The sequence below is a fragment of the Ursus americanus genome, chromosome 32 (genome assembly GCF_024610735.1).
Source record: "Ursus americanus isolate L20-20 chromosome 32, mUrsAme1.1.p, whole genome shotgun sequence".
Classification (NCBI taxonomy): Eukaryota; Metazoa; Chordata; class Mammalia; order Carnivora; family Ursidae; genus Ursus; species Ursus americanus.
In genome coordinates this window covers 29,071,766-29,084,176 of record NC_142158.1, presented here as the reverse complement: position 1 = coordinate 29,084,176, position 12,411 = coordinate 29,071,766, and the positions used below count along the sequence as shown (strand labels likewise).

The 12,411-nt window shown below is 57.8% G+C and overlaps 1 protein-coding gene across 1 annotated transcript in view; it reads right to left on the bottom strand.

Annotated features, from left to right (window-relative positions):
• The window catches only part of ITPR3 (inositol 1,4,5-trisphosphate receptor type 3), a 67,017-nt gene extending 55,670 nt beyond the window's left edge, over window positions 1-11,347 (bottom strand). The window contains exon 1 of the mRNA XM_045795490.2: window positions 10,989-11,347. Within this exon, the coding sequence (XP_045651446.2) occupies window positions 10,989-11,077 (89 nt within the window). The 5' untranslated portion in view covers window positions 11,078-11,347. The remainder of the gene's footprint in view (window positions 1-10,988) is intronic.
• Window positions 11,348-12,411: the final 1,064 nt, after the last annotated feature.

Below are 12,411 nucleotides of genomic sequence, written 5' to 3'. Positions count from 1 at the left end.
CAGGCTGGGGTAGCCCCCAACAGCCCCATCTTGTCCGGTGCTCAAGGCCTTGGGGAGGCCACCTCCTCAGAGACTTTGTCTGAGGAAAAACCCATCCTCACCCTGACCCCACCACAGCTCCCCTGGGAACTCCTTGTCTGGGCCACACGTGCAGGAAAAACACACGCAAATTCGGATGCCTGGCGTGCTTTTCCTAATCCCCCTGGCACAAATCTGCCTGGTCATCATGCGGATGTCCATCTGTCCCCTCCCACTCTGGCACAGCTTCTGAAGCCCTGATGTCTCCAACTCAGCCCCTCCCCAGTGCCCCGTGGTGTACAAAGCAGGACATACTTTGGGAGTGTGAGCTGAAACCACATAGGGACAGGGAGGCACATGGCCTCCAGGAGAACTTCAAACAAGGTTGGGAAGGAAAACATCATCCTCATCCTCGACCTGCAGCTGAGAGGGGACAGGAACGTCTGTAGGAGGGACCAGAGCAAAGAAGCAAGCCAGGTGGGAGGAGAAAAGAGGCAGGGGTGTTCCCCGAAGGTATCAGGGAAACAAGGTCAGTAGATGGGCCTTTCAGAGGTTCCTCCTGGCTCTAACATTCCACACCCTCTGTCCTCCAAGTGTGGGCCCCGGACTAGCAGAATCAACATCGCCTAGAAACGCTGGGCTACATTCCGTGCACCCTCCCAGGAACGTCGGAGGGGTGGCACCTTGCCCTACTCATCCTTTTATCTCCCATCTGGTGCTTAGGGCAGCTCCCCACCTAGCCTGTAAGCAAAGAAGCCATCGGCAGGATGTTTAGAGTCCCAAATGTCCCCAGGCGCCCCCGCGAAAGCCTCCCTCCATTCCTCTGTGTGTACTCATTCGTACTGAGACAACCCATGAAGGTGCTACCGACAAAAGGGGCGGGAGGGGTGCCGCGAGAAACCATTAACAGATAAGCAGGGAAGCTCTTATCGGATGGGCTGCACCGAGACCTGAAGCCAAAAGGAGGCCCGAGGGCCGGGATCCAAGACAGGTTAAGTCCTGATGGAGGGGGCGCCTCAGGGGGCAGCCCGGGTGGGGGCAGCGGCCGGGCGGTGGCCGCCGAGCGCAGGACCCCCGAGAGCCCGCGGACCCGGGGTCCACAGTGCGCTCTCAGCCGCCCGGTCCCGCCCCGTTCCGCCCCCGCCCCGCCCCCGCCGCCAGGCCCCGCCCCTGTCCCCGCCGCCCAGCGAAACTCGCCGCCCCACGTGCGGCCGTCTCCCCGCCGCGCAGCCTCGCCCCGGCCTGTCTCGACTGCAGGCACGCGCGGGGGCGGGAGGGTGACGTGCGCCGCGTCCGCGCTTTCCTCCCCTCAGCGACTCGCCGGGGCACGCACGTTCCGGGCCGTACCCCCCGACTCTCCCTCACGGTGGGGGGGGGGGGGCATCTGTGTTTATAAAACTAGCAGGACACGGGTCACAGGTGCCTGGCTTCGGGTGCGCACCTGGCGCCGTAACCAGAGCCGAGCTCTGCTGGGGGAAAGTGGCCGCGTCGCTTCACTCCACCCGGACCCCTCCCACCCTTCGCGAGAGCCTCGGTCTCCTCCCAAGGTCCCAGGAAGGGCCGACGCCCACCCTCTGCCAGCCCCCTGATATCGTCCCACCTCCAGGCGTTTGCACACCAGAATCCCCGTCCGAGTCCTGCCATCTTCAAGGCCGCGCTTAGGCTCCTACAGAGTTCCCTGCCTGACCCCACCACAGACATCGCCCCTCGTCTAAAAGCGGGTGGCACCCCAGCCAGGACCACAGTAGAAAAACCAACTTTCCAAAGTGCCAAACATGTTTTAATTTATAAGCTGTTTTTACATCCAATACCTAATTCTAGTTTTACTAAGTTCAGTGTGAGGTTCACTGAATAAAATTAAATGCCGCCCCGCCCCCCTCAGCCCACAGAGCTGGTCAGTTGATGGCACATGGACAGGCTAGGTCTCCATCCATTCAACAAAACCTTACAGCGAAGCCATTATGTGCTGGGTGGGGCAGGAAGCTCACAGCCACCATGCTGACTGCCCTGAGGACAGAAGCCATGTCCTAGACCCCCGCATCTCCCCACTCCAGGGCCAGCCAGAGGGCACTCGGAGCCGTGAGGACAGTCCCTGCTAGGAGTCTTCCATCTGCTGGGAGGCACAAAGCCAGTTTGAGCCTGGACTATGCAGGGCCGAACAGGGCATCAGCAAAGTGGGCAGTGGGATGAGGATAAGTGGGGAGGGGTGTAGCAGGAGGTCTGTGGGCAGGGCTGCCCTGGACCCTTTGAAGAGGAGATGGTTGACAATTCTGCTCTACCAAGTTGTGGAGGAGGGTGCCGTCCCTGAAATGCCCATGGGGTCTGCACCCCAAGACCCTGGTTGGAGGGAAAAGAGGAAGGCAGATGCGTCCAGGGACCTGGGTGGCCCCATTCTGCCCTGGCTGGACTTTGAGATCCAAGTGGGAACGACAGAAAAGGCAGTGGGGCGGGTCAATGCTGTTTGGAAAGATTAGATAAGGAAGAGGAAGAAGGGAGCTAGAAGTGGGGCAAGTAACTAGCAGAGGAGCCCGAGTCAAAGCCTGCACCCACCACCAAATCAGCCACAGGACAGGGAATCATAGACTGGGAGATGCCTGAGGGACACCAGACAGCCCCTCCCCAAGCTAGCTGGGAAACTGAGGCATGGAGGAGAAACCGACCAGCTCAGGTCACACAAGTTAAAGAACAGCCAGTTCCAGACCCCAGATAGCTGACTCCCAGCCCAGGACACGGGCCACCACCCCACAAATCTAGGCCAGACCCAAGGACAGCCACTCCCAATGTGCGCACTGTTAGAATACTGGGATTGGCTGGTGGTGGATGCGGGCGTTGGAGTCCCTTTCTCCAAATACCCAAAGTCACACCCACTCGCTGGGGGTGGGGAGGGATGTTGGGACAGGAACCCTGGTTCACTGGCTGGGATCCCTGGCTCATTAGAGAAAAGAAATTCATTTCTGCATCTCTGCAAACACATCCATTTACTTAACCTCTGCATATCTTTCTGTACCAAAGATCCACCATTTGCCACCAGAGTGACCAGTATATGGAATTTAAAAGAACATGAATCAATAAATGTTTGTTGAATGACTTCATGAAGTCTGATGAAGGCTAAGAGATAGACTCTCTGGACCAAGGGGCAGGCAGGTAGGTTTTTTCTTCAAAGACCTTATGTCTAAAAAGGACAGTAAGCCACATACTCAGAGAACCCCGAGAATCTCTCCAGTGAGGCACGGAGGTGGCAAAAATGAATGAATTTTTGGCCCAATAGAAATAAAGATCCCTGGCTAACGTGCAAGCCTTCAGGGCGCTGCCTCTGCCCACAGGCCGTGGACTCTGGCAAGTGCTGGGGTCTCAACAGTGCGGCTGGTTACATGGGAAGATGCACCTGTCAGGCTAAGAAGAGGGACAGGGAGCTAGAGAGACAAGCGGGAAAGCTGAGAAGGAACAGAGAAGGTGCAAGCAGGGACCGTCCAGCTGGCCTCATCCAATGGCCTGCCCAGGCCTTTCTCCTGCTCTCCATAACCTGGAACCAGACTCCGCTGGTCCTGCAAGACAGAGTAACTGAGGCCTCGGGACTCAGCAGAGCAGGCCCTGAGGCCCGGCCCGCCCGGCTCCAGACTGCTGCAGAGCTCTCTGGGAAACAGTGGCAAAAACAGCGTTGACAAATCCAGAAAGTGAGACAATCTATAGCATAACGAGCCCTGTCTTGTCAGGAACTCAGTATCACGGTGGGAAAGAAAGAGGTGAGGGCCGGAGAATCAAATGTAACATGGGGACCTTGAGAGGACCCCAAATTAAACCAGTGGCCAAAGACAGACTGAGACGGGTGCCTGGGTGGCTCAGTTGGTGAAGCATTTGCCTTCGGCTCAGGTCATGATCCCAGGGTCCTGGGTTCGAGCCCCACGTCGGGCTCCTTGCTCAGCAGGGATCCTGCTTCCCCCTCTCCCTCTCCCTCTGCCTGCCGTTCCCCCTGCTTGTGCTCTCTTTCTCTCTCTGTCAAATAAGTAAATAAAATCTTTAAAAAACAAAAAACAAAGAAAGACTGAGGACAATGGGGCACATCTGAGCGTAGACAGGGCATTGGGTGCTATTAGGAAGTTATTAAAGGGTGTGATGACGGTACTATGGTTACACAGGAACATATCCTTATTCCTTACAGCTGTGTAATGAAGTATTTAGAGGTGAAAACATGCAATTATGTAATTTACCATAAAACACTTCAGCAAAAATATAGATGCATCACATATGGCAAAATGTGGGCAATTATTAAGTCGAAGTAGTGGGCATACGGGTGTTCTAAACAGTTCTTTCTACTTCTCTTGAATTATACGTATGCCTCAGGCCGGTGGTGAGGGGCCAAAGCGACAGGTAAAGGCAGAGCCCCCCACCGTAAAAACTGAGTGAAGTCTACCTGTTGCCCGCAGGGGCAGCCCTGAGACACAGACTTCAGTCCTCCTTTCATGACCTAGATCACCCCGTCAGCCATTTCTCAGCTCACAGCCTGGAGAGGACAGCACTCCTGCAGGCCGGAGGAAGGGGGTGCTAGCTGGCTGGCTGAGGGAAGGGAGGGATTTGCGAACCAAATACACACAGGTGTCTGGCCCAGCACCTGCACCTGCCCGTGCCCCCCCCCCTCCGGCCCCACCACGCCCCCGGGGCTGAGATTTTCGTTCTCTGCCTCTTCTGGCCTGGCCCACCTGCCAGCCCAAAAAATACCTACGTTTACACACCGCCACTGGGATCATTTTACTGCCCTGCATTGTCCCTCTTGCCTGTCTCCCCAAGTGTCCCCACCCACACCCTGGGCTCGCTGTGTTGTCAAGGCCTAGATTAATCTCTGCGCCCACTGTCCCTGATGTGAAAGGCCCTGCAGCCCCCTCTCAGCGGGCCCCTGCTATGTGACCCCGGGCAAGTCCTTCAGCCTCGCTACACCAGGAGTCGCCACTGCAGGGAACCGTGACTGCGGGTACAAACGCTGGGTGTCACTGCCAACACGACCAATGTGACACACACAGGGAGGCTCAGAGCTCACACTCAGACGCCTGTGATGAACTCACTGGAGATCTGGGCTCTGCCCTCCTCCCCTCTCCCAGGCCTCCTCCCCTTCTCTCTCACTGCCCCCACTGCCAGGGAGGAGCCCCCCAGTCCGCATGGGTGGGAAGCGTGGACCGCAGGTCTGGGCAAGACTACAGGGCCTCCAGGCACGGGCTCAGGGGCAACAGAAATCCAGACACCTCCCCCTAAACTGAGAGCAGAAGGCTGGTGCGGCCCCACCCGAAAATCCAGCACAGCACCCCACCCCCAACCCAAGCCACTGCCCCACCCACCCCACAGCCCCACTGGGCCAAGTCGGGGAGGGGACGTGGGGTCAGGAATGTAGGGCAGGGCAGAGTGTGTGAAGTGGCTACAGCAAGATTCTTTAGGGCCGGGCGTCGGATGCAGCCCGGGTCCCTGGCGTCCGTCCCACATCCCACGGTGGAAGCCTGGGGCTGCTGGTGTCCTCAGGCCAACACCCACCCAACTCCTCTCCCCGTGTCACCTCCTCGCCATCACAGCCACCACGCCCCACTTCGAGGGCGGAGGCTGGTCTTTCTCCCCACATCCCCCTAGCACAACACTCTCAAACTCAGGACGCGAAGCAGGGTCAGGCCCCTGGGACGCAGGGTCACCTTGGCAGCACGTCCACCACCAGAGAAACCAGCAGAGTGAGAGCCTGCGAGGGAAAGATGGGCCTTCCCTTTGATCTCAGAACTCCACGTCTGGGAAGTTAGCCTGAGAGGATAACTGGACAAGCGTTCGGGCATGTATGGGCTAGGATGTTCTGTGCAGACTGTTTATAATGCAAAAATTTAGAAGCAAGAGTCGCCGGAGTAAATTAGGATACATCATACCGTGGGATGCTATGTGGCCGAAACAATGCGTGTGGGCATAGGAAAATACAGCCTAACGTACCCCCCAAATGACCAGATACAAAGCCGTATGTGCAGTCTGACATCGTTTTGTAAATGTTTATTGGTGTAGATAAAAGGCTAAAAAAACCAAAGGCTAGAAGATCCACATACAGCACGTTCATATAAGTCACAGCGGTATCGCACGTAATTTTTTATTTGAGTTTTTCCAGTTTCCTCCATGGGACATACATTATTTTTGAACAACAACAAAAAATATGTATTTTTTTAAGTGCGTGTTTTTTGTTTTTGTGTTTTAAGTAGGCTCCATGCCCAGCATGGAGCCCAACACAGGGCTTGAACTCACGACCCTGAGATCAAGACCTGAGCCGAGCTGAAGAGTCAGATGCTCAACCAACTGAGCCACCCAGGTGCCCCCAAAAATATATATTTTCAAAAAACGAGTTGTGTGAATCAGCCTAGCTGAGGCCAAGACCCTGCCTTGGGGCACAGGACAGGGGAAGTTTCAGCATCTCCAGGGAAATCACAATTAAATGAAAGCCAAGGGCAGGTCTGAAATCTGCCCCAGAAATGCAGGCTGCATGGGAGGGACAGTGCCCTCCCCCCTGGAATTATATGCGTCTCAGAGACTTAAGGCTCAAAGGGCTTTTACAGACCACCTCCCCCAGCTCCCCCGTGTACAGCCCAGAATGAGTTGGAACTCTATCTTGGTTACTACAGATTCCCCAGTGACTAGAACAGTGCCTGGCACAAAGTAGGTGCTCGATTCATGTTTGCTGAATGACTTACTGAAGTCTGATGACGGCCAAGAGATGAGCTCTCTGGACCAAGGGGCAGGTGGTTCCAACAGGTAGGCCTCCTCATAGCCTGTCAGCTGAGGAGGGCCCTTAGATCAGGGGTTCCTCCCCCCCAGCTAAAATCACTGGGGAGCTTTTAAAAAACCCAACCCTCAGACTCCAGCCCTAGAAATAGTGATACAGTTGGTCAGACCTGGGACTCAGAGGCTGAAATTTTTTTAAAGATCCCAGGGGGATTGTCAGGTGCAAACAGAGCACTTCTAGAGGACATCCGGCATGACAGAAACACAGTCGGAGAGGGCAGGGCCTTGCCAAAATCACCCAGCGAGTTAGTGACAAAGCAGGAGAGAGCCGTGCCCCTGAGGCTACTGACCCAAGGGTCCTGACCCTGGGGACCTGAGGCTTCCTCCACATTTACTTCCGTGTATCTTGGGTGCTGACCTCCAGTGCCCTGGGGAAGTGAGTCAAGCTGGAAGGTGGATGGGGAACCCCAAAGGGGGCCCCTTCTGACCCTACGCCCCGTGATCACCCAGCCCTGGGTATTACAGGCCCAGAGGCCCTGAGAGCCCCCAAATGGTGTTCCAAGGCACTCTGACAAATGTTGGGAGCTCAGTCTCAAGACCCAGGTCACCTACACTCCCCAACTTATACCCTGTGGGCTGGGTCCACCCCTCTGGCCACTCAGAGAGAGTGGCCTTGAAGAGAGATCTTCACGGAACTAGATATCAGACTCTGAGGGGCCCAGCCTGCACACTCAGGGCCAGGTCCCCACAGCCACTGGCCAGGAGCCACATTAAATCCTCCACCTTTCCCCGGCCCTGACCAGTCGCCCCAGCCCTGGCCTCTGCTGCCTTCCATCCAGGGTGAGGTGTGAGGCAGTGGCCCTGGCCACACTCTCCTGCCAAGAACAGGCGTGGGCCTGCTTTCCCGTCCCTGCTGAGGTCTCGACCTGCTCCAGGATCTACTGCCCAGACCCCTCCCACCCTCCCAACCCAGAGTTAATGTACAATCTTCCCCGGGAGCTCTAATTATTCAGGAAGCTCTAATTGGCCTCCTCCACTTTGCCCCGTAGAGTCTGGCCAGAATCTAAAGGCTTCCCCAGACTCCCTGCTCCACCAATGCCCCCCTTTCCCATCTCCCAGCTGGCCAGCCCTCTGCCCACCAAGGCCGCCCCTGTTTTCAACAAATTCATTTCATCCAGTCCTTACTGGGTACCTCTTGGACATCAAGCATTGGGCTAGCCTGGGAACTCAGTCAAATCAGCCTCTAGGGTTCACAGGCATGGGCACCAGGAGCCAGGGTGAAGGCCAAAAGGGACCAGAGTTAAGGAGAAAGGCAGAAAGATTCTGGCAAGGGGGCGCCTGGGTGGCTCCGTCGGTTAACTGTCTGTCTTTGGCTCAGGTCATAATTCCAGGGTCCTGGAATCGAGTCCTGCATCAGGCTTCCCGCTTGGCAGGGAGTCTGCTTCTCCCTCTCCCTCCACCCCTCTCCCTGCTTGAGCTCTCTCTCTCTCTCAAATAAATAAAATCTAAAAGAAAGAAAGAAGAAAGAAAGAAAGAAAGAAAGAAAGAAAGAAAGAAAAGAGAAAGAAAGAGAAAGGAAGGAAGAAAGAAAGGAAGAAAGAGAAAGAAAGATGCTGGTGAGGATGGGGCAGAGAGAATTTGACTTAGAGCAGAACAGCTTACACTTTAAGGCACCAAATCCCACAGGGACGAGCATCCAGATTCTGAGGGGCAGGCAGAGGTCTGAGGTCCTGTATTTCTAGCAAGCTTCTAGGCGATGCTGATGCTGCTGGACTGCGGACCACCCTTTGAGTGGCAAGGACTTAGCAATGCTCAGAAATCATTCTCTCATTGACTCTAAGTTCCAAGAAGGTGGGACACACTGCTCCGTCCGTCGCCACCGAGTCCCCAGTGCCCCGTACACGGGCTGTGGACACGCTGAGCGGATGCATGGTGTAATTAATCAGTTAATCCTGGCAAATTGCCCAGCATTAGATGGCCCTACAGAGAAACCTCCAGCTAATCGTGAAACAGCACAATCCCAGAGAGGAATCTGGGCAAAGCCGGGCAAAGCACAGAGGAAGAAGGGTTAATTCTGCCAGGTTGTGAGAGGAGGAGCTGGATCTCTCAAAAGAGGTCACTTTGCACTAGGTCTTAGAGGGTGGGTCAGATTTACCCAGGTGGAGGCTGGCTGAAGGGCGGGGGCAGCACAGGAGCAAAGGTAAGGAGACCGAGAGAGTGGGGTAGGTTCCGGGAATCAGAGTAGTGCCATGCACCTAGCGCTTCAGAGGCTGTGAAAGGGGAGGTGGGGGGAAAAAAATAGAAAAGTTAGAAAAAAAAATTAAGTTAGGGTGCTATGAAGGCCAAGCCGGGAGGCGGGCATCCATTGCTGGAAAGTTGGGAGCTGTTGGAGGTGTTTGCACAGGGAAGAGGCACCCCGGAAAGAAGCCCTATTGGAGGTCACCAGGTCCTGCTCCAGGGTCAAAATGGACTGGAAGAAGCAGCTTCCGGGGGCAGGAAGGACCAAGGCAGGAGGAAGCTATGTTGGCAGGCGACAGACTCTTGTACGGGGATGAGGCCTGTGTGAAGGGCAGAAGAGGATGCTTCTCCCGATGCTGACAGATCTCACAGGTACTTAAAAACCACCCACTCTGTGCTCAGCCCTGACGCAGGCACTAAGCAACAGAGAAGTCTATCATTTCGCAAAAGCCCCAGTGCTGTTCAGACACTAGGAGGGGGGCTTCCACCATCTGCCCCCATTTCCCCCACAGCCCCCACACTCTCTCCTGCTTCCCTCAGCATTGCCAGAGGAGTTCACTGTGTGCCTCTGATGTGCAGGCTAGCCCCGAGCACAGCCCTGGCCAGAGGAGCGGCCAGGGACCCCCACCACCCCGGTCAGTGCTCTGTGGGAGGCCGGCACAGATGCTGGCCCAGATGTGGTTCCACCCCCATCCTCTGGGGCAATGAGCAAGATCGGTCAAATCTGGTGGCTGGGGAGTCCACATCTGAACGGGGAGGGAATCACGAAGAGACAGTCACGAAGGATGCTGAGATAAGGAGAGCAGGTATGCTGGAGTTCCCAGTGAGAATCCCCTGCTGGCAGAGCCAGCCCACCAACCCCCACAGGCCTGTTGGATTCGCTTTCCAACAGGATTAGAGCCAAACTCCCAACAACCCTGGGAGACACGGAGGGAGCCAGGTGACTCCCACTTCCCAGGCTCAGGGTGAGGCCAGGCCAGGTCCAGAGTCAGACCTGGATTGAGGGTTCTAGGGCTGTCCTCCAAAGCCCCCAGACAGGAGGCACCTTGTGGCTGGCTGGTACCCTGATGAGGAGGGGGTGTGGTGGGGAGGATGAGACAACTTAAGTCCCCAGACTGAAAATGGGACAAAGGCAGCAGGCCCTGCCCTGGAGCCTGGCTGGAGAGGTGGAGAAACCACTCTACCCCAACCCCCAGCGACTCACCCAACTGCTGCTTTGAAGATAAACCTCTTCGCTCTGCCTAATTCCTTTCCTGCCCTACGCCTGCTTTAGGCCCAGCCCTCTCCGGGGACTTGAATAGATTTCCTGCTATCCAGACCCTGGGGGGTGACGGCCAGAATTAATTAATGTTTGTAAAGTGCTCGGGAGATCCTGGGACCGGGGACCGAGGGGCGCCAGATGAGCCGCGCAGGAAATTGACAGGGAGAGGCGGGGAGAGGGGCAGCCGGCCGGGACCTGGGACTCCTGGAAGGGGAGGGCTAGAGAAGGCACTCCTACTGAAGGGGGCAGGGCAGGAGAGAACTAGAAGGAAAAGGTAAGACCCTTCAAAGGTGCGACTGGACCAGACCGTAACTAGAGGACTCCGGGCTCCGGGCTGAGCCTGCCTTCCCCTACAGCTCCGCCCCACCCCCAGAGCCAGTCACGTCCAGGCCCGGATGCCTTCCCCCAACCCAGGCCCCAGCCACCCACCTGCCCCGCCCCGGGACCACCTGCAGAGGAAGTCTTGGCCTCTCCTCCGGGTCGGAAGAAAGGCAAGCGCGCGAGGGTGGAGGCTTCGCGGACGGGGCACCTCCCACCAACTCCCGCAGGGTCCCCGACTTCTACCTGGGCAAACATTTAACTTCCTTTCTCTAAAAGAAGGAGGCGAACCGCTACCTCGCTCTTTGAAGCTGGGGACTTCCAGGTTCTCTGTCCGGGGGCGGCGGCAGGACGCCCGCAAGTGGCACCAGGGCTCACGGCGCCCCCTCCCTGCCCGCGCCCCCCTCGAACTCGGCTCACTCACCCCAAAGTGCTGATGAAGCCATTGACAGAGCCCTCGGCGTACAGGGAGACGATGTCCCCGATGTGGAGAAAGCTGGACATCTCGCTCATGGCTGCGGCCCGCCGGGGACCCGGGGCGGTGGGGGCGCCAAGGGGCGCGCGGCCAGGCTCGGTGCAGAGGACGGAGATGACCGCGGAGGCCGGAGGGGCGCGCCCCCACCCGCGAGCAGGGCGTTCGGCGCGGCCGGGACGGGCTAGCGGCCACCCGAGCGGAAGGCGGCGCGGCGCGGCCCGGGAGCCGCTAGTGGCGTCCGGGTGAGGAGGTGCCCGCGTCTCGGCGCGCCCGCCGCCCGCCCGCCCGGCCCGGCCCGCGCGTACCTGCAGCGTAGAAGGAGCAGGAAGTCTGGGGCCGCCACACACACATGCAAATCCCGCCCGGGAGGCGGGGAAGCCACACCCCGGCCCCCCCGCACCCCGCCGCCTCCGGCCCGCCGGCACCCATGTGCGCCTGCCCGCCTCCCCGCGCCCTGCGCCCCTCGCGCGTCCGGGGCCAGGCCTCCCGGGCGCCAACGAGCCGCCTGCCCCGCGCGACTGCGAGGAGTCCTGGGGCTCCAGCGGGTCGCCCGCTTCGGAGTTACAGCTCCAGCGAGTTCCCAAACAGACTCGCGGAACCGCCATCCCTGGGAGGCCCAGCCGTAGTGGGGGCTCTCTGCCCTCGGGATTCCCCGGGCTATCTACTCCCCTGCCCTCGGGTCGGTGAGAGCCAGTGCGGACGCGCGCGGAAGGGGGTCCAGCGCCCCCGCAGGCGCTACCTTGAGCCGCGCGCGGAGGACCCGGGAGCGTCCCAGCTGAGAGCCGTCTCGCACGCAGAGACGCGCTCATTCCTTCGCAGCGCAAATCGGGATTCATTTTTCTCAACGTGAAAAGCCCTTTCATTGCACAATAGAAAGCGCTTGGGCTTGGAGGGGAAATGAAGCAATGGGGTGGGTTTTGTTTTTTTCTCTCCGCATTCCTGTGTACAAAGAGATCCAACTTCCGAATCAGTTCAGCCGCTCCCTCTCCAGGAGTTGGCTCCAAAACTCTTGGCTCCTTCTATCTTTCTTTTTAAGGGGGGTGGGGAGGTGGCGAAAGAGAAAGCTACCTTGGCTAGTTAATAGCGCACCGAGTGCCAACAATGACAAGGCCGGTGCTGGCCCTCTGGGAGTGACCCGCTGCGGTGTCGCCGCCGAGCTCTGGAGCACGAAGTCCTGCCCTCAAACCCACGTCCCCTGCTCGCCTACTTTCTATTCTGTTCCCCGGGTGCTTGGGTGTTTGCTCCTTAGTCCTTTTATCTTAACTCCTGGGACAGAGTGCCCACGGCCACCCCCACTGGATCACATTTACTCTCTTCTGAAACCCCCACCCGGACTTCCTGGGAAGGGGGTGGGGGTGGGGGGGTTGTCCCC